The following is a 22,745-nucleotide window of genomic DNA, read 5'->3' on the forward strand; positions in this document are numbered from 1 at the left end:
GTTCTTATCGCAGTCGTTCAAGTAACATATAATCAATATTTCGAACAATTATTTAAATATTTTTTAATTTTTTTTTTTTTTTTTTTTTGCCGAGAAAAGAAAATTTTTACATAATTTTATATATTTTTTACTATTAACATTATTTAAACTTTTCGAGTTTTCACTTTATTAATTATTTAATTAATTGTTTAAAATAATAAATATAAAAATAAAAATAATAATTTGTTTAGAATTCAGAAAAAATTAATAATTTTTAATTTTAAAATATTTACGAATACTTTGAATTATTATTCTAATCTATACAACAGAAATATAAATTTTTCTTTTTTTTTATAATAATATTCTAAACTTTCAAATTTTCAACTTTGTATAAATTTTTATCTTATACTTAGTCATATTCAGCCCCTATGGTGATACTCATATCTTCAGAAACGATCTTTGTTTGATGATACCACCAGTTTGTGTCTAAAACAACTGCAAAAGAATTGTAAAGAAATTTTTTTTTACTCAATCCTCAGTATATAAATTGATTTTTCATAATAATTACTATTATTACTACACCAATAATAATTAATAATAAAATTAGAATAAGAAAACTAATTAATCCGAAATTTAATAAATTATTAATGATTTGAAAATAAATTTAATGATAAATCTTTTGTATTAATTTTAAATTTAGAATTTTAGTTGTATAATATGGATAATTGAATATTTAAATAGTCCATAAATTAATAATTTATTTGAATTCTAAGGAAGTTATTTAACGACAATTTATGAAAATTAAATGCACTTTATGTGTGTTTAATTAATCTGAAAATCACATCCAAAATTACACCAGGGAAAACAATTATTAATTATCATTTTCAATGTAATTTTTAATAAACTATTATTTCAATTTCTTTGTATTATGTTTACTGATAAAAAATGGAAACTATTATATTTGATTAATATTAAAATTAATAAATATTTTTTTAAAAAAATATAAATTAAGAATTAAAAAAAGAGGACAAAAGAAAGATCATAAAAAATCTATGAACATTCTTTTTTCAAAATGGAAAAAAAAAATTAATCGTCCTTTCCGGAAAAATTATAACTAATGCAATTAATTAAAATTGTTAAACTAGTTAAAGTCATTATAATAATTTATTGCAAGTTTGATATAATGCGCATCAGGCAGTGAACTCGTTTACAATATTGGTTTCTCAAGTCGGAATATTATTTATTAATTATTCATGGGACTTGAGAGGGATTAAGAGTTAAAATTGGAATCCGGAAACGACATGAAATCGATGAATATTTCAACAAATAATTATAAATTGAAGGAACTCGCAAATAACGCGAGTTATATGAAATGACTCTCATCTCGTGTATATAAATTCAAAATCGATATAAACTAATTTTAGTAAAATGCAAAATGATTTTATATTTAATTTTCAAATATTCAAAATAAAAAAAAAAAAAAAAAAAAAAGAAAAAAAATTAGAAACAGAAAATAATTAATTTACTTACATATTTCTCCAGGATTAACAATTACATCAAGACGATTACACGAATAATGACATTCACGAGGCGGTTCCAATGACCATAATTTTTTCCCTTTTATTTGCGCTTGCCATGATGGATTTGTAACATCGTCAACCTTTTTAAAATAATATTGATATTAAATTAAATTTATTTAATAATTTTAAAGTTGCTTTTAAAAAAAAATAAGGTTTTTTTTTTTTTTTTTTTTAATTAAAAATACTTACATGCATTGGTGCTCCATATCCGGGACTGCCCATAAAAATCCAATCGGTTTTTTCACTCTCAGCATTTTCGGGCAAAAAATATGGTCTATCGTAATGTTTTCTGAGAATTGTACCAATACTTTTTTCACAATTACTCCTAGTAACAAAAGATATATTTAAAAATCTATTTTCAAATTTAAACAAAAATCATTATCAAGAAATAATAAATCTGATAATAATTCAATATTATTGACATTTTTTGCCTATATATTCAATTGTAGAAAAAAATTTTTTTTTTTAAACTTATTTTAATAATTCGAGACAAATACAATTTTAAAAATTTGTAAATATTTTAAATACTCAAAATATTTTATACAGCTGCTAATTTAATTGATTTTTTTTTAACTTCAATTTTGATTTTTTTTTAAAATAAAAATTAATTTAAAACTTACCAGCCAACGTACCAAGGCTCAGTACCAATTTTAAGAAGTGAACGTTCTGCGCTCATATTAAATAATTCTTGCAAATTATTAAATTCCGTTTGATATGGAAAAAATTGACAATTAACGCGTTGTTTTTGATATAATTTTTTAAAAAATTCAAACGAAAACATTTCCATTGCTGTCCAATTAGTTGCACCGTCAATTATAACTACCGGTCTTCCCGTATAGGCAAATCTGTTGAAAAAATAAATTTTTTTGATAAACACAGAGAAAAACAAAATTTTGTAAAAAATATACGAATTCAATAACAAGAAGAAAAAAAATACCGTTCTTCAAATAGAATTGGATCCAAATTAGAGACTCTTTCAACCTGTTGAATGTCCAAACACATTGAACAATCCACTGGAGGACGAAAAAATTTCTGAGCAAATGCCGGTTGATCTTTTAGACACTAAAAATTATATTAAAAAAAGAGAAAATATTTTTTATTAATTTAGATTTTTAAAAAGGCAAAAACAAAAAAAGAAGATAAAAAAATTTTTCCAATAAAAAAAGAGAAGAAAAATATAAAACAAATTAATAAATAAAATACAAAATTAAAAAAAAATTGGAAAAATTAAAAAAAAATATTTTTATACTCACACGATCGTATTTAATTGATGTAATGTAATTATTAATTGAATAATAAAGAATCCAGCTAATAATGACAAATATTCCAAAAATTGAATAGCGTGATAGATGAAATTTAATTTTATTTGAACGCAACTGTGAATAAACGCGCCAAAGACAAAAAGCGCGAGACGCGTAACCAATATGATCAATTTGTTCGATAATAAGTCGTAAATCTTTTTTTGCATTAGTCAATGATTTTTTTATCACACTTGATTCACATTGGCTTTTGTCAACTTTCTCGTTTCTATCAGTCATGGTGGTTTCTATTAGACTGTTACGGTTATTCACTTTCTTCTTTGAAAGAAAAAAAAAAAAAAAAAAAAAAAATCATTTGTGCGCTTCAACTGCGCCGGAGCGTTGGCGGAGATTCACTATACCTATAAAGAAAAATTCACAGAACCGTGAAAAACTGATGATACAATCTGTGTCCCCATAGAAATTGCAAAATTTTATCTCCCCCCCTCTCAATATAATATAACTTTGAAGTTTAAATAAATTTTTTATAAAAAAAAAAAAATAATTACTCAAAAATAACTAGTCTCATTGAAAAAATTTTGAAAATACCTTCTGAAAAAGAAAAAAAAAATAATTTAATAGTGAAAAAAAAAAATGACACAATTTTTGCAAGTAGAACGAAAAATTATAGGGTCAGAAGAAATCGTTTTGTTATATTATTTTTCTTATCTTAAAAAGCAGCTGTCACGAGCCATTGAACCGATTACTTCAATTACTTCACCATAAATACACAAAACATTTCGATGCTTTTTACTGATAAACAATTTTTTTTTTCAATATCGAGAAGAATTTAAAAATTTTAATTTCAAAAAAATTACCTAAAATTTCTAATTTTTAATAATAATAATAATTATTATTATTATTTCTCACTGATTTCCACAAGAATCGTTAATTATTCTCTTTTTTTTTAATATATTATTTAAAGAAAAAAAAAAAAATCATTTAATTTTCTATTTTTCTCTCAATTCGCAATGTTCGAAAATGCAATTTTCTCGAGATTGAAAAGAACGTACAGTATAATTGATTTTCACAATATATAGTATACAAAGTTATATTCTCACTGATAATGCCTTTTTTTCAATTTACACGAATCGACAAAAATTTTGTTACAAAATAAAATTCCATATGAAAAAAAAAGTTCTCTTCATTATACTTAAATTTTTTGTTTAAAAAAAAAATAATATTTTCTTTTTGTAAAAAATAATTAAACTTATTGTGGTATATTAATAAAAATAGAAATTCAATTTTTGATAATAAATAAGAAAACAATTGCGGAGTTAAATTCTTTAATTGTTTTTCAGTCGGATTTGAATTACTTTTAAGTACGCCTTTAAAGGCATGGTACAGCGTCGATAACAATAATAATAATAATAATTATAATAATAATAATAATAATGATATAAACTCTCGCTTAAAAATTAAATCTAATTCGATATAGAACTGCTAATCACGAACAATATTATTCGATGATATAATTTTCAGTTTTTCTTAGGGTCCTTTTTCTCACTTAAAGAAAAAAAATTAAAAAAAAAAAAATTTGACCAGGCCAATTTAGAGCCATATGAGAAAAACTGATGGAATATCATTAAATTGTGTTCGCAGAAAAATTATAATAGATTTTTTTTTTTTTCAATAGAGGTGCTTTAAAAATTCTCTACGATATGAGCCGTGCAAAAGAAACGTCTTTCTTCGTCGATATTCTAATAATAATAATTAATAATAATAATCAATAATAATAATTACTATTTTTAATTATTAATAATAATTTGTTAATTAATATTAATAATCAATAATAATAATAATTAAAATAATAATATATCTATATAATTCAACATAATATTTATATTTATATATTTATATATCATATTTATATACCCTTGCGTAATAATTATGAGTTACAAGAAATCTCACGCATTACAGGTGGTCGTTAAAATTACAAAGTTCAGTCTGCCTTTTTTTTTATGAAATACTTGAATACACGACGACTATCTCATTAGTATTTATTTGTACATATTTAGTAATTGATGTTCGTCGTAAGGCTAATTTGAAAGTCATTTACGACTTATCATTACACGATTTGCTTTTTAAAAAAAGAATTAAAAAAATAATAATAATAATAACCTAGAGCTAAATGCAAAAAAACTATACAAAAAACGGAAGTCTATTGAAACCGTAAAACCGGTAATTAATATATTTATTATATTATATTATTAAGTAAAAGATGTCATGAAAAAAAAATCATTCTTCATTTCACAATTATACAATTTTGATTTACATATAGAGTTAAATAAGAAATATCACAAAAAACACGATCAAAATTTAACCGTACTTAATTATTTCAATTATAATATTTGTATATGTATCAAAAATCTAAAAAAAAATCAGTTTATTTCATTTTTTTTAAAAAATTCCCTCACATTCAAAATTTAATAACGACTTATCGTATTATTATTATTATTTTATAATAATAATAATAATAATAATTAATACTAAATGCGTGTTGAAACTTCTTTTTTTTTTGAAATACATCTATGATGCACACCCATGCTTATTTATACTTCAGTTTTTAATTAATATTTAATATGCGTATGTGGAACAGTAAACTATTATTTTTCTATTCGTTATATTATGCATTACGCATATATTTTATACGTAATGACAATATATGGTTTTTAATTCTTTTTATTTTTTCGTCATCATTTTTTATCTTCTTTTTAGCGATTGCTTAAAAATTGAACTTTTTTTTCACAAATTTGAAAATATGCCAATTATTCTGTAAAAATATAAATTATTTTTACTTTAAGCCAAAAAAATTCTGTTACAAAGAAAAGGTTTTCTTTAAAAAAAAAAAATTTTGAATTCAAAGAAACTTTGATTTAAAGAGATTTTTTACTTTTAATTTAAAAAAAGCAATTTGAAACAAAATTAATTCATGATAATCAATTTATTTTCAAAATTGGAAAAAAAAGTTAATTTTTTTTTTTAACTCGTCGCGTATTAATATTGGGGTTTCCCTTTCATTTCTAATGGATTTTCTTTTTGTTTTTCATTTGTAATTCTTTTTCATTTTCATTTTGTTTTCTTTTTTATATTTATAATGTTTACGAAGTCATGAGAATGAAGATTTATATACACATGGTAATATAAGACTCGCTCAAAATTTGAGAAATACTAGTGCAACTAATATAAAAATAGCGTGCACACAGTTAGGCTGCCTGTTAATAAAAAATGATTTGTTCCCCCGTAATAATTCGAGATTGTCACAGTGTGCAAAAATCTTTTTTTTTTATAATTATTATTATTTTTAATGTCTCTATAATGATATACATTTTTGAAAAAAAAACAAAAAAGCTCACAAAATATGCACTGCTCGACTTTCTCTTTTTAAAACAAAAAAAATTCAAACTTTGTTTTTCTCATCTTTTTAACATATTTATCACACAACGAAATTCATTTAGAATTTAATCGAATAAAATTTCATTTCTCTTGGAAGAATTTATGAGAAAAAAAATAAATTATTAACAAGAAATTAAAAACTTAAAAGAATAAAACTTGCTAAGAGAAAATTAATATAGAAAATATCTCTTTGACTTTCTTTTAGATTATTTCATTTAAAAGTTAGTACTCATTTAATTGCATTCAATTAATATAAATTTTTTTTTTTTTTTGAACTGTTTTTTCATTATAACGGAGATTTTACTCTCTATTATGCGCAATAAAATTTTAAAATATTTATATATATATATGAAATAAAACTTTTCTAAAACAATTCTATGATATTGATAAAAAATAAATTTTCTGAAAAAGTCAGAGTAAAAAATTACTTGAATCCTGTGATTTTAGAGCCTTGATTTTTTTTTAGAATTGTCTGAGATTATCATATTAATATGAAAAAAGACGTTAAAAAAAATATTCTCTTTATGATTATATGAAGCTTGAAACTAAAGAATAATTTTGTAAACTAGCGAATTCTCGTCAGATAAAATGACATCGTCTGTTTATAATATTAATTAATAATTTTTTCTTCAATTGTTTTAAACTAATGTTTAGTTTAATTCAATTGATATATTAATTTTTTATGAGACATCCTAATAAAAAAATTATATGACAAAATGGAGAGAAAGGCGAATGTTTATAGTACAATGGGCGAAAGAAATAATATTATTTCTTGAAACTATATCGAATGATTCTTAATTTGCTAAAGCGATTTGTAAGTTCTTTTCTTTCTTTTTTTTTTTTTTTTTTTTTTTTTTTTGCTTAGAAGAATTGAATATGTTTTCTTGAGCGTTCATTTTGTCTACTGTACAATTTTTTCAAAGCAGTTTTGTAAAAAAATTATATAAATTCGGTTTACAAAATTTTTATAGAGAAGAAAAAAAGAAAATAAAAATGTTTATAAAAAATTTACCAATAATCGCTTTACAAAAACTCCTTAATTCATTTTTCCTCATTTGTGACAAAAAAAAACATCTCTCATTTTTTTTTCACATAACGAAACTTTTATTTGATATTTTAAGAATCGAATTTAACTACGAGAGATGTTTTTTTTTTTTAATTCGGAAATAATTTTAATTGTAGTTTCTGTAATATCATCTGCTATGGCTTCCTTTGTTTTCATTTTACACTTGTATTTTTTTCGTTTTCTTTTTGGAATGTCATAATTTTCTTCGAAAGTCAATATAATTTAACTATCGAAGAAAATGGATTTATATCTATTGATCCGAAATTTATTTTTATGGCTCATTCATACTATGAAACGGATCGAGATCTTAATTCGTGATTATTTTTTTATAATTGAGGCGTCGATATATAATTTTTTTTGTTTTTCAATAAATAATAGTGGCCATTATACTGCTGTTTTTTTAAACACTAAAATCGCTTTTACAGTTCGTATATATTTATATATATATAAAGAACGATTTACAGTAAAACAAAAATCCGATTGCAATTTTTGTTTTTTCAAATTGTAAGCTAAAAATTTAAATTAAATTTATTTAGTATAAAAAGAATTTAATATTTTCTGTATTTATAAAATACAAAAATGTACTTTTTTTTGGCATAAAATATGAAACAAAAAAGTAAAACGCTTGCAATCGTCATTTTGTGAAATGAAACTTAAATTCTAAGTGCGACGATATATTTTTTATATGTGTACATGTAAATCGTTTCCATCAAATACAATCTTTTTTTTCTACTTTTGGATCTCTCGCCTCCTATTTTTCTTTTTCTATTTTTTTTTTTTTTTTAGTATCTAGAAAATTGTCAACTATGATAATAATATTAATCATGAAATAGAACAGGGGTTTATAATCTATGCAAATATCGGCTCTTAATTCGCTTTAAATAACGATTTGACAACGATAATATAATTATCACTTTTCTTTTACACGTGATATTTTTTTCAGACATTCTCAAATATTTCAAACATTATTCTTTTATCGTCATAAAATCCATTTATTTTATTTTATTTTTACGTATTTACGACGTTAACATCGTTAATGGCGATACTGTTATCAGTGTTAAACAAATATTTTTCGAAAAATTTATTTATTTTTCAAATTTCTTACACACTGGGTAAAAAATTTATTTTTACACAAAATATATAAAAATTATTTCTACACAAATTGCATTTTTAAAAAATGTTTTTTTACCCAATGTATGAAATAGGATTTTTTTTCTAAGATGTGTGAAAAAAATTATTTTCCTGAATAAAGGAAAATTTTTTTGTTTGTAAAAAGTAGGACAAATTTTCAGATATTGTTTTGGAGTCTTTAAATATTAAAAAAAATAAAAAAAAAAAAAAAACGCTATAAATAACATAGTGCCGTAGTAGTGTTGCTCGGAGGTTATCATTCATCCTCTGCCACACCCACAGCCTCAAAAAGTTTATACAATATAATTGTGTATACAATATATATATTTTTATATATATTTATATTTTATATATTTATAATATAGCAATAGACTATAATCTACTCGTGTATTTCCGGTTTTTCTTGCAATTTTTTGTTTTTTTTCAATCAATTATAATAATAATAATAATAATTTGTCATTCGGACAAAAATCGCAAAAACTGCGAGAAAAATGTTCCATGCTTTCGGCAGGAGTATCATTTTTGTAATACATATATATATTATATATGTAATATATTAATTTAGAATTGTGCTGCAAAGTTTAGAGCCATCGGTGCGCGATTATAGCTGCGAGATATTTAATAGAAAAAAAAGAATTCTCATATGAAGATATGTAAATTTATAAATATTCAACATTTAACAAAAAAAAAAATTGCCAAAAAAATATTTTTTACAGTAAAAATAAATAGAATTTCAAACAAAAAAAATTCTTATTTAAAAAGAGAAAATAATCCTCATACGAGAATAAAACAAAAATAAAAAAAAATCACAGAATCAATTTAAAATGCAAGATTGTAAAATCTCTAAATTATTCAGTCAAACTTGTGGTTTGCATATAAAAAAAAAATCGTTATCATATTAGTGATAAGATTTTTTTTTTTTTTAAATTATGGCTGGATCAATGCTCAAAAAAGAATATTGTTTTTTCAATTAATAAATTTTTTTCTCCCTTATTATTGTAAGGAAAGAATTGTTTTTTTTTTTTTTTTTGTTTAAATATCGAGAGCGTGTTATACCCAGGAGTCTCCTGCGGACACTGCTGTTGAATTCGGGGGTACATTTACGGTGGCAGCAGGAGTTTCCTGTACGTTCACAACACCCACGCCTACACCGTCACCGATCCATTGTGTGCCGGTGCCTCCGATACCGACCCCCTGCACAGCTCCGACCGGGGCCCCCTGTACTTGGCCCTGGCCCACCCCCAGCTCATACTGACGTTTCTTTTTCTTCTCCAAGTTAACTTGCGCGTACAGCGGCTCACCGGGTTTCGGTTGCTGCAACACACAGGTCAACGATTAGTACTGTGCAAATTTTTTTTTTTTTTTTTTTTTTTTCACAAAAACCGTGAACGTGGGGGTGGGGGCAGAGAGGGGGTGGACTTGGGCACACTAATTAAGAGGGCCACACACCGCCAATGCACTTGCTACGTTTTTCCGCAAAAATTCCATTATTCCGAGACGAAAAAATGTTCAAAAAAAAAAATAAATAAAATTACAATAAAAATAATTTTTGTTTGATTTCATTTGAAATCAACTAAATAATAATTTATCACAATTATTATCAGTGAATATTAATAATTCAATATTTAAATAATCCTAATGCGATTTTAATGTAAACGTATCAAGTGATTGGAATTGAGACAAAAATAATTTGCGCTCACTCTAATAATAACTGAAAAAAAATGTTGTTATTTAATTAATAATCAATTCCATAATCAAGTAAATATTTTTTTATTTTCTAAACTTAATTTTCAAGTAAATAATTTTTTATATTTGAAACAAATTATTTGCTTCAAATATTTAATTCTTTAATTAATTTATAATTTGAAATTATTAATCAATAATAATAATTAATTAAACCTTAATAAAAAAAACTTGTTTTTAAATTAAAAAAACAGATTTTTAATATTTAAAAAATATTAACAATTCTGTTATTTTTGCAGTGAAATAAAATTTTTTTACTATTTAATAATATCATCTAGTATATTTTTTTTTCCATAATTTATTGCCATTTTCGTGTAAATAACACTGGTTTACAATTTTTGCAATAGCTGCCATAATTCTTACAAATAATAAATATATATATATTTATTCTACCATAATCAATATTATTATCGAAAAGAAGAAGATATTTTGCTTATAATAGTACAAAAAATTCAAACACCAGTCAATGTGTATTTGTAATTACCATTATATCTATTTGGCACAATTACAATATAATATATATATAAAAAGATTCTCTCTTCGTTAGGCTTATGGAAGTTCAGAAAAAATGCATTCGTTTCATAAGTGAAATTATTAACAGTTAAAAAAATAAAAAAAAATTGAAACATTAAGTTTAAAATAATAATAAAAAATACCATTAATAATAAAATCCATTTGTCTGTTCTTTAAATACTTCAATATTTGAAATCAAATAATTTTGCCCTAGGCAATTAATCATTTCTTTTTTATCGGAAAAAAACTTGTTAGGTTCAAAATCAATTTATTACCTTCAAATCGTAATAAATGTAGATTAGTTTAAAAAAATAAACCAATTACCCTGATATATTTAATAATAATAAAAAAAAAAAGATTAAAGCTTTAACAAGAAAAAAAAACTTAATTTCCTCTAACAATTATTCTTTACTAACAATTATACTTTAAATTACTAAAAATTATCCTTTACGCAAAAATTATTCTTATAGTTAGTAAATATAATTATTTATAATATGTCTCATAATTTGCAAATCAACTCAATATAAACGAGTGAAACAAATTTCTAATATCAAATATATATATATATAGAACTACATTTTTGAAGTCCAAGTTTTTTTTCAATTTGGCACTTGTGCAAATTTTCGAGTATAATTTAAATCTCATGAAAATTAATTTTTAAGTCAATATGCTTTCTCTTTCTCTCTCTCTCTCTCTCTCTTGATTCTCATACTTTATCAGCTTTTCTATAATAATAAAAAGCTTCGAAGGCTATTACTTTCCATGCATTGCGCTTGGAAGAATATTGCATTTCTAAGAGGAGTCGAAGTTCTCATTAAAATTTTCTCAAAACTCAACGTTTGCATTTTACAGGCCACTTGGATTGAAACCTTCAATCAGAATACTGAAACTTTAGGCCGCTTAGAATAATTGCTTTCGTTTTCTATTATTTTTCACAATTTATTGTGAAACTTATTATTATTATTATTGCATAATTATAATATGAAGCAAAATTAACAATTGCACCATTTATTGTATAATTGAGTTTAAAATTTTTTTTCTTTAATTATAATCAATTATTAATTAAGGGAAAAAAATTGAACTTCGAAATGCTCTTAGCAATTTTCTAATAAAAACAAAAACAATAAATATATATATGTAGTGCATGCTTGCAAATACAAACGATTTATAGTGCCATTGTCATATTATAAATGACAATTATTTAATGTTGTTACTTTTTTCTTTCTTGTTCTTTAATTGACTTAGTTTATACACTTTCATAATCATAATACGTAACTATCACTGCACGTATACATACAAAGATTACAAACGTTTTTTCATCACGAAAGTTCATGTGTATTTTTTTTTTTTTTAAACTTTGCCTCATCAAAGTTTACGATAGAGTATCATATAAACAAATAACATATATATCGTATCAATAATACTTTCGTGTAAATGTTGGTGTATAATTAGTATCCTTTATAAAAATTTATCATTCTATACATTAGTTTTATTTTTGTGTATAATGTTAATATATAGAAAAAAAAAATTACGGTGAAAAACGATAAAGAAAAAAAAGACAATTTTCTTTTTAGTCCTTAAATGCATTCCTGTGTTATTTATATTATATTATAATTAATATTATTAATTAATTAATTGTATATTATTCGATCATGCAAATTGCAAAATTCGATTAGTGCGATACACATTGCTACCATGTAAAAAGATTTATCATCCCATATTAGTGTCACTTTCAATGTTTTTCAAGCTCTTTATTATAATGCTCTTTCTCTCTTCATTATTATTATTTTTTTTTTTTTTTGAAAATACCAAATAGCATTAAAAAAAATAATCTCACAATTTAAAATACATGCATGACAAATTAGAAGATTGTGTTAGTGAAAAGCAACGAAACAATATTTATTTCAACTTGTGAGAAAATAAAAAAAAAAAATTAATTACATATACAATAATTATTTTAATTAATTAACTATATAATTAATCTCATTAGTATTAAATGAATATTTCAACTCGACTTTTGGCAAATAAATATCTATGTCTAATTATCGATATAGTAATTAACTTGATTGATCATTGATTATATTTGAAAAAATAATAAATTATTTTATATTATTTTATAATTAATAATAAATATTTCATGAAAAATATTTTTTAATATTTTAATTTTCAAAAAAAAAAAAAAAAATATATATATTTGTTATTTTCAAAATTTTACAGCGTTTTCAAGAGCATTGAATTATTAAAAATGTAAATAACAAATGCTTTGTGTTTTCATTCTCTTATTGCAATTTTTTTTTCTTTTTTTTTCAAGGAGATTAATAATTAATTTTTGCGCTCTAAGCAAATAGTGCCTAAAAAAGCTTGGTTGGTGTTTAGTGTGTTTTTTTTTACGTTGATAATTGCGCAAAAAATCGATTTTTTTTTTCTTTTTTAAAGTCTAGTGACTTACTGGGTTGGGAGGAAATACGCAAACGCCTCCAGCGGGTGGTGCGTGTGTTCCTTGTTTTGGATACTGCATATCAGACATTGCGATCTCCTCGTTTTGCTGTTAAAAATATAGATCGATATTTTCTGTTTCAAGTTCTCTCAAATCAACTTGATGATTTATCAAAACTGTTTATATTGCACTTTTTTCTGTTTAAATTCGCGCTATTTTTTTTCTTTTTTTTGAATAAAAGCGGAATTAAATCCTTGATAATAATAAAAGATAATAATGCCTATTATTAAAATTATTTAGTATATAGTGTATTACATACTATTAATTTAGTATTTTATTAAATATATAGAATACTATTATATATATAATACATTAATTTTATAATGTACTATAAATTACATAGTATTCTATTAATTACATAATATACTAATTAATAATATATTAATTGCGCAATTAATTATCCGTTAATAATGTGAAATGTCTCGACGAGTAACAATTTGTTAATAAATTTTCCAATCGTTAAAGTTCTTCGATACTCAACAATACAAGGAGAATTTTTTTTCCACTCATAAAATTTTGTTTATAAATTTAAAAATTGTAAAATTCAACTACAAGACTATTTGTCTATTTTTTTTAAAAGTAGAACTTTAAAGATCCTTTGCGGAATAATGTCAACGACTAAATGTTAATTATAATTAAAGTTCATTACTTTAGTTCGTCTTTACTTACAGACTGATAAATGGTGGAACGTCCGACATTATTGGAATTAGCGTTGCCTCGTTGTATGGTTCTATCTTCATACCTGGTGCTGCCTTGACTTGCCATTGGTCGATTTAGAGTGCTGCATTCATAACTAATTTTAACATAGAATCAATTTATCTAAAAAAAAATTGTCTTAGGACTCTGTGCAAAAGAAAAAAACATTAAATTAAACCAAAAGTTTGCGTATCAAAATTTATAAAGCACAGAGTCCTGAAACTAAATAAAAGGAAACTAAAAAAAATCTATCACGAAACTAAAAGAAGATAATCTGATATAAAAAAAAAACATGAAAATAAAAAAGAAAATTAGATTTAAAAGTATATACCTATTTGCATTATTCGGTGAATTAGGTCCAGAATTTCGAGCAGCAACTGTTTTTGTCACGAAATCCTGTTCTTTCCAACCGTGTTTTTTATAAACGTCTCTTAATTCTTGATGCTGCCACATTGTGTACAGTACTTGTCCTAAAAAAAAATTAATTAATTTAACTCATTTTAAAACAAGTGAAAAAAATTGTTTTTTCAAATAGTAAAAAAATAATTTAATTTAAATTTAATACCAGAAAATTTAAGAACTCGTGGCGTATATTTCTGTCGTTGCCTAGTGATATTCATAAGTCTTTCAACACCTCCAGCATCAAGAAGGGACCTTGAAAATTCAGCATTCTTCTTAATAACTTCATTTAAAGTTGCAAGAACAGCAGCAATTGTATCATCACTTGTTCCTTGATCATGTTGATTATTTCCCGATGGTAATTTTTGAATTAAATCTCTCAATGCATATTTGCCAATAAGTTCCTTATTACGTTGATCTATTGCTAAATTTCGAAGTGCTGTTGCAACTGCACAAACTACTCTGTCAACCTGTAAAAAAAGAAAAGAATTTTTTCATTTATAAATAAAATAAAATTCAATTTCAATTTCGTTACAATAAATTTTTTTTTTAATTTTTCAAAAATTTGAAAAATACAATTATTTGTAACAATAATTAACAAACCTCCATTCGCAAAAGTTCAACGAGAATAGGAAGTCCCTTTTCTTTTCGAACAGCAGCACGAATTTCAATACTGGGCTGCCAATAGCAAGCTGCAAGATTTTGTAGAGCTCCAGCTGCCGCCTCGAGAGTTTCAGGATTCGAACACGATTGTAAAAGGCTCAAGTACGATTGTACTACTTCCGGTTGCCAAAGTAATTCCATACCTTTAACAGGCTCTGTTCGCGGTGACGTTGTTCTCACAGTTGTTGTTTCCTTCTGTACGGGTTGTCCATCCTTTTTCTTTTTACTTCCACCAAAACAACCCAAATTCTCACCTATAAGCAAACAAAAACAAAATATTTTAGCTTATTTCTTCTATATTTATGATTTTTCATTTTAAAAAAAAATATATATATATACCGGAAAACCTGCAAAATTTCATTTTGTTTTCTTATAAAAATTCAAAAATCTAGATAAATAATAAATTATTCTCAAAAGCTGATACAATAAAAGCATAAAGAAACCTTAGAAAAAGATAATTTTTATTTAAAAAACATTAAATATCGAATATTCTTATCTACGTGAATTTAAAAATTAAATATCTAAATTATAGAAAGAAAAATTTTTTTTTAGCTGAAGCATTTATCAAAAATACTGCTAAATAAATCAATAAGAAATAAAAGCACATATATAAAAATATCAACGCACCCAGTCATTAAAAATGAAATTCAGTCGATAAAATACATTACTAAGGAAAAATTGAGAAAAAAAATACACTACAATTACAGAATTGTCTTACCTTGACACAAACTGTACGCTAAAAAGATTGAAACAAAATTTAATTTTTGTGTCGATGTAAGACACATTTTTTTCAAAAATCATTTTATTTGGAACACTATTCCCCAAGACATTTTTTAAAATTCATTTTCAAATTCTAAATTCAATTTTAAATTAAATACAGCCAAAAATACTAAAAAAAAAAACAAAAAAAAACTAAACCTATTTACTAAAATTTGTTCAAAAAAACATTTTACTACATTTTCATTAAAAAGAAACAGCACTTCAACTTCTAAACTCAATATCAATTTTTCCATGCTCCTTTCTTTAACAAATAATCTAAAAAATAAATTTCTATAAAACAGATTAGTTTCTAAACAAATAAATTTTCAATTGAAACAATATTCAAAAATGCTCAATCACTTGTCTTGTTAGTGATTGTTTTTCTTTTTTTTAATGACAAATTTTCTAATGAGAATCGTTCCTTACAACATAAACAAACTGTTAATTTAAAAAAAAATAATACAAATAATTGATGCATTGGAAAAATAAATAACACACCTTTAGTTGGAGCAGCTACCCTATTTTGCACAGTCGACTGAATAGGATGTTTATCATAGTTTGGATCTTCAACTTCCTGGCATCGATAACTCAAGTTTCTCAGAATGCAAACACAATTTTCCACAATTTTGTTTCCAATATTCGATTTTTCAATGGCCGATCGTACAACATAAAAAAGTGCATCTACAAGACCTTCGCATTCACGTAATTTTTTCCTCGCATATTCACCAGCACTCGAAACATTTCTTAGGACACCTGATGCATTTCTAAATACAGTTGACCAACAAGTTTCACCACTGGAAGAACTTGGATCCCAACCACTATGTGGAATAATTATATTATTCACCACCATTGTCACTCCATCGTCAATAATCGATCGCTTCAAATCCTACGACAAAAAAAGAATAATTAAAATAGGAAAAATAAATTAAACAAAAAAAACAAACATTCTAGCAATTTTACAATTGAAAAAAGGAAAATAAAAAAAGTCACATTACCTCGCACGAAGACAAATTCCACAATACACCAGTAACTAGTTCTTTAACGTCAGCGTCTGATGTTCTACGTAATAAATTAATCAATGCTGGTACACCGCCAGCATTTTTTATGGCCCGTTTGTTTTCGTCATTTTGCCGGCCATAAGAAAGATTTCTAAGCGCTCCACAAGCATTTCTATAAACATCAGGACTATCATGATCAAGCAATTGTACTAATGGCGGTATACCTCCCAAACTGCGTGTCTTCTGTTTATTTGGATCGTCCATATAACATAAATGCTGTAAATATGCAGCTGCATTCGCTTTGATTATATTATTCGGATTGCTCAGAAAACCAATAACTTCCGATAAATTTGGATCGCGCCATCTTAATGATTTTTGATCATCATCTAATGGACTTGCCATACCGGGTACAACTGGATGTCGTGATTGAAGTCGTTGAAGATGTAATTCATCTTCAAACATACCAGGTGGAACGCCACCGCTCAATGGAACAGGATGACCTTCCTCATAACCAGGAACATCAGCTGGCATTGGCACTGATCCCACTCCAACATTCGGACCATAAGCAACTGGACCGTATGGGGACGGAGACACATAACCATAGGCCACTTTTCCCTCATCTATCAACGAAAATTAAAATTAGAAAATAAAATAAATTTTTTTACATTTAAAATAAATTAGCTAATGAATTTAAATTAATTTTTAAACAGAAAACAATGAAATCAATGTGCGTAAATAGAAAAAACTGAGAAACACATACCGTATTGATCTCCAGGACCACCCGGACTAGGTGTAATACGATAATTATCCTGCAAGGCTGGATTTAATCCAGGATCTATATCATTGTAACCGCTTTCAACATACGGAGCTCCTTTTCGTAAATATTCTATAAAAAAAAGCAAAATAAATCAAAAATTACTTCATTTACAAGTTTTGTAAAATCAAAAATTTTTCTTTTATTGCAAAATATCGAGAAAAAAAATTTAATGAAACTTTACCGTGTGGTGTAGGAGATGCTCGACTGTGTTCCGAAGGACTATGAGGGCTGTGAGGGGAATGTGATCGTGGCATATAAATGCCATGTGGTCCAGGATATCCCGGTTGAGGTGGATAACCAAGATATGGATCATAGTGATCGAAACTGACCATGTACGGATCAGCAGCATATCGAGGATCGGCATGTTGATATTCTTGTGACATTAAAGGAACTGACATGTAACTGACGGCTCCTGGATCCGGATCCATGTGTGAAACTTCTCGTACAACTTTCGTTACTGTTGTCACCTTAATAAAAAATAATTAAATAATTCATAAAGTATTTTTTTTCTAATTACTCTATAATAATTATTATAAATTATTAAATTACAATTTTTAAATGTAGAAAGAAAATAAAAAAAAAAGAAAATTTAATATACGCACTTGCTGTGAGGTTTGCTGCTTATGAGTTCGTATAAGCAGCGGATCATCTTGAACTGATAAATGCGATGAATGCAGGGAATGTGTATCAGCCTGACCATTGCTTCCATGGTAGTCAGTCTCGCCTTGTCCACTATATAAAATAATAATGAATAATTAAATTACGTAAAAAAAAAAGAAATTACGTCACATAAGAAAGAGAGAGAAAATACTTACGTATATTGAGGCATGTCGGGGCCTTTTTCTTGAAGAACGCGTCTGTAACAAGAAAGAAAGAAAAACATGAAAAATACAGTTTTTTTTTAAACAAAATTAAACATTAAAGACTAAATTTCTACTAATAATGAAAATGCGATAATATTTCCATTTTTTTCTAAAATTAATTTTAATCATAAACTATTTCTAATATTTCTTAAAAATAAAATTTATAAAGAAATTTTTAATTTCATTTCTATAGAAAAATATTAAAATTTCTTTCTTATATTCCAAAAAGAATTTTTAATTATTACTCAATAATTAAAATTGCTAATTTTTTTTTTCAATTCCAAGTTCAAAGAAAATATTAAACAATTGAATAATCAATAATAATAATTTTCCACGAACTAACATCAAGCTTAAGATATTTTAGTAGAAACATTATAATACACTACAATTTTCAAGTCAATTTTCACTACAAAAGCATGCGGTGCTTTTCACATGAAGAGTCGTTTTCAATATTTTCTATCCTCTATTTTTTATTTTTATTTATTTGAACTAAAAAAAAAAATTGTAAATTCAAAACAAATTCAATCAATAATATTATAATAATGATTATCAATTAATTTTTTAACTTTCATTATTTATAATTATTTTTATTATATTATATAAATTTATATTATATTACATAAATTTATATTATATTTATAAATTTAATTATTATTAATTTATAAAGTGAACCATCAAAAAATTGACAATTATAAATAATTCATTAATAATATTTTGAAATTAATTAAATGTATAGAAACTTTATAAGAGAATATTAATTAGCATATAATACTTGAGAAACTTGTTTGCAATATTGGCCTTCAATTTTGTAATCGAATGTGATAAAGCATCGATTAATTATAAAGAAGCTTATGCTGCATTTTTGACAGATTGTACAGTTGCAAATATTTGCATTATATACCTTCGGTTTATCACAAATTTGAATACTCATGAAATAAGCAGGAATTTTAATCGATTTTGCATAATTTATTTAATTTTCTAAGTCACGTTTCAGTAATAAAATTACCAAATTTAATTATACGTAACAATATGAAAATAAATCATTATTATTCTATTAAAGAATATTTATAAAATTATTACAAATTAAAAAAAATTAATTTTCTAAAGAAATTTTTTTTTAAATAAATAAATAGTAATTTTAAATGGAAAATCCAAGAATTTACTGTGTATGGTCTAATAGTTGAAGTAGGCGAGTTAAAGTACTTGAAATTACATCATTGAGATTGAATTTATAGAGTTCAAAAGAGATACAGAGGATGAGTAAGATCTTTATAATGATACATGATACTATTTAAGTGATATATAGATATATACACAACGTTGAGAGACTCTAGGGAATTGTTTTTACATTTATTATTATTTTTCTTGTTTTTTTTTCGTAATACCTCTATTTAGTTCCAACAATTCAGAAATGGCTGCAGAAAATAAGAAAAGGTATCAGTTTTCTCATCATCCAGATGAAATATACTTAATCTCCTTTACAATAAATTGCTAGACAACTATATATAGACTATTGTTTCAAAGGAGTAACGACGATAATTAAAAAAAAATTCTCTTACACTCAGAAAATAGAATTTTTTTTTTTCACGGAATTTAATGAAATAAAATTTTCTAATTTACATATAATTATAATTCTAAAAGCGAATTTAGAGAAGTTAAAAACGAACATTTTTTTTTATTTATATTAAAATTATCAGAGATAATAAAAAATAATTTTCTAAGTGTATTTTTATTTCAATTAAAAAGAAAAAATAATTTTCTAAAATGTAGAAATAAAAACTAATCACTAAATTCCATGCAGAGAAAAAGAGATTAAAACAACCATGCTGATACACATGAAATGCCGATAAATAAAATGAAAAATTCTAATCTGAGGAAAACCAGGTGGCCTAGGAAAAAGTAATTAAAATATCCTTGAACTAACAAATGTATACAAGGAATGATTCATGAGCCATCTAAGGTAAGAAATAAAAAAAAAAACAAAATAAGGAACACGATTACTCTTTAAAAGGAACAAATCACGATTTAATTTAATCACCTTTGTGTTATTTCAGTTCGTGTAAAATTGTGCTCCTGTCTCTGCTCAATCCGCCGATTCACCAGTCTATTTTTTTTCACAATAAAAATAAAAACTAATTAAATAAATTTCATTTCCCTTTTTTTATCGATTTTTTTTTTGAATTATTTAATTTCATTTAAATTTTCAATTTTACAATTCCATTCACATTTTAGTATTCTTTACCCGTGACTTTTGTAAATAATTAGTTTAACTCTTTAATTCAGGGTAGTTATTGATCAGACGTCGAGACGACTCGGTCGTAATTATTTGATACGAAACGTAGAGTCAGAGTACGCCAACATTCATACGACACAAGCCAATCAAAATTAACGAATTTAAAAAAAAATCAATTCAATAATTATTTCAATGCTAATTAAATTCATTATAAATCCATGGATTTTTAATTTTGAAAATGTCAAAAATAATTAATTTTTCGTCATATTTTTAATTAAAAAAAAAAAAGGAAAGAAAGTAGCAAATATTTTTTTTTATTTTTACCCACATTAAAATAAAAAAAAATCCCTTCAATTCAAAATGAAAAGATTTTTTTTTTATTTCAAATGAATTGACGAAAAATCATCAACTCAAAATGAAAAATTTTAAATATTCAGGTCATCGATTATTTTGTAAACTGAACTTTTCTTTTTTTTACTTTAAATGTAAATGTGAGTTTAACAAAGAGTTGAATCAGCAAACGTGACAGAAATGAAAGCTTTGTAAAACGTATATTGGACAGAAAATATCTATATATATACAAAAAAAAAAAAACACTTTGAAGGTGTTTACGAAAATTATTTTTTAAAAAAAAATTCTTGTCAAAAACAAAAAAAAATTGTTTTTTCAGTAAAATAAACAAAACAAAAAAAATATCTTATACTCACAAACAAGAGTCAACCAGCTGATTATTTGACATACCAGCTGACCTTCGACTGTTGTTCTCAGCTATCGGACAAATTCACCTGCAATAAAAAAAAAAAAAAACATCAATTAAAAAAGTTCTTTTGGCTCTTTGTAAAATCATCGATCTATATAATATATAAATTCCCCTTTTTATTGGCTTGAGAAACTTTTTATTTTATTTCATAAAATTAATTAATTCTTATTTTTTAGAAAATCAAAAATCATTTTCAAACATTGAAAAAAGAGTTTATTTTTTATTTATTATTAAATTATTTGTCTTTTTTTTATTATTTATTTGAAAGAAATAACTTTCTTTTAGTTTCGTAATATAATTCAATATTTTATTTGTATTTTAAATATCAATTAAAATATTTTTATTTGTAATTAACCAACAAGTTTCAACACTCCAATTATTATTATAATATAAAAATAATTAACTATCACTATATACCTGTCTATATAGATTCTCATTAAATTGTAAACCAAGAGTAGTAATTATTAGTACTAATAATATCAAATATTAAACATTGAATATCAAATAATTTACTAAAGCTCTTAATTGGTATCAAATATCGTATGAAAATTTTGAGGGAATATTTTTTGAAAAATTAATATCCCATTTATTTTTGAATTAATCAATTAACATCAATTATTAATTAAAATTACATATAAATAATTTATTTTTTTTATTATTAAAAATATGTTTTTTTAAAAATATTGCCATTTTATAATTATAAGTTTCAATTAAATATTATTATTTTTTTTGTCTATTATGCGTGTATAATTTTCCCTTGAGAGGAAATGAAACATCCGAGATGGTAGTTATATATGAATAATCTTCAATTGATCAGACATCTAATGTAATTGAAGCTCTATTAGGTCATAGCCCTTACGATCAACGAGTCAATTCAAACTCGTAGAAAGAGAGAGAGAGAGAGTGAAAGAGTATTACCTACTTTATTTTTGACTTAACTTCATCGGTTTCCACCGGAAGACACGATCGAAGATTGTAATCGTTATCGAATTAATGCTCTTCTATCTCAGAGCGAGAGGGAGAGAGAGAGAGAGAGTTCTTTACTATCCACAGACGTTCAAATCGATTCCAGACGGTTAATGCGACATTTTAATGGACGTCGTGATAGATTTTGTTGGTTGTCATGCATGACGGTTCAATTTTTATAAAATATTTCACTATATGAAACGTTGTAAATGTCGATAAATCAAATTTAATCATGTTCCATTTTTTTTTCCATTTCAAAAAAAGAGATGATCTATAACAAAAAAAAAAAAATAAATTAATAATTTTTTCAAAAAATTAAATAAATTTAAATAAAAATAAAATAACACAAAAATAAATTATTTATACATAATAAAAATAAATAGAATAT

General features: G+C 24.3%; 1 protein-coding gene across 16 annotated transcripts in view; it reads right to left on the minus strand.

Moving 5' to 3' along the window:
* Positions 1 to 317: 317 nt before the first annotated feature.
* Positions 318 to 22,745, minus strand: part of LOC127283362 (catenin delta-2-like) — a 76,542-nt gene continuing 54,114 nt past the window's right edge. For 3 of the 16 annotated variants that reach the window (XM_051308166.1, XM_051308167.1, XM_051308163.1), the window contains 19 exons: positions 22,314 to 22,628; positions 21,339 to 21,416; positions 20,437 to 20,502; positions 18,351 to 18,392; positions 18,138 to 18,267; positions 17,717 to 18,002; positions 17,479 to 17,604; positions 16,716 to 17,338; positions 16,219 to 16,606; positions 14,902 to 15,215; positions 14,465 to 14,768; positions 14,231 to 14,369; positions 13,873 to 13,996; positions 13,156 to 13,251; positions 2,497 to 2,621; positions 2,180 to 2,404; positions 1,749 to 1,884; positions 1,510 to 1,639; positions 318 to 474 (listed from right to left, as the gene is read on the minus strand). In XM_051308166.1, the coding sequence (XP_051164123.1) occupies positions 389 to 474; positions 1,510 to 1,639; positions 1,749 to 1,884; positions 2,180 to 2,404; positions 2,497 to 2,621; positions 13,156 to 13,251; positions 13,873 to 13,996; positions 14,231 to 14,369; positions 14,465 to 14,768; positions 14,902 to 15,215; positions 16,219 to 16,606; positions 16,716 to 17,338; positions 17,479 to 17,604; positions 17,717 to 18,002; positions 18,138 to 18,267; positions 18,351 to 18,392; positions 20,437 to 20,502; positions 21,339 to 21,370 (3,372 nt within the window). In that variant the 5' untranslated portion in view covers positions 21,371 to 21,416; positions 22,314 to 22,628 and the 3' untranslated portion in view covers positions 318 to 388. Of the gene's footprint in view, positions 475 to 1,509; positions 1,640 to 1,748; positions 1,885 to 2,179; positions 2,405 to 2,496; positions 2,622 to 3,198; positions 3,220 to 4,684; positions 9,765 to 13,155; positions 13,252 to 13,872; positions 13,997 to 14,230; positions 14,370 to 14,464; positions 14,769 to 14,901; positions 15,216 to 16,218; positions 16,607 to 16,715; positions 17,339 to 17,478; positions 17,605 to 17,716; positions 18,003 to 18,137; positions 18,268 to 18,350; positions 18,393 to 19,783; positions 19,814 to 20,436; positions 20,503 to 21,338; positions 21,417 to 22,309; positions 22,629 to 22,745 lie in introns of those variants that run through there. The other 13 variants (XM_051308168.1, XM_051308164.1, XM_051308174.1 and 10 more) reach the window with 11 other exon arrangements.

Source organism: Leptopilina boulardi, unplaced genomic scaffold (genome assembly GCF_019393585.1).
Source record: "Leptopilina boulardi isolate dan_hultmark-lab unplaced genomic scaffold, ZJU_Lbou_2.1 LbouV2_31, whole genome shotgun sequence".
In the NCBI taxonomy this organism is placed as follows: domain Eukaryota; kingdom Metazoa; phylum Arthropoda; class Insecta; order Hymenoptera; family Figitidae; genus Leptopilina; species Leptopilina boulardi.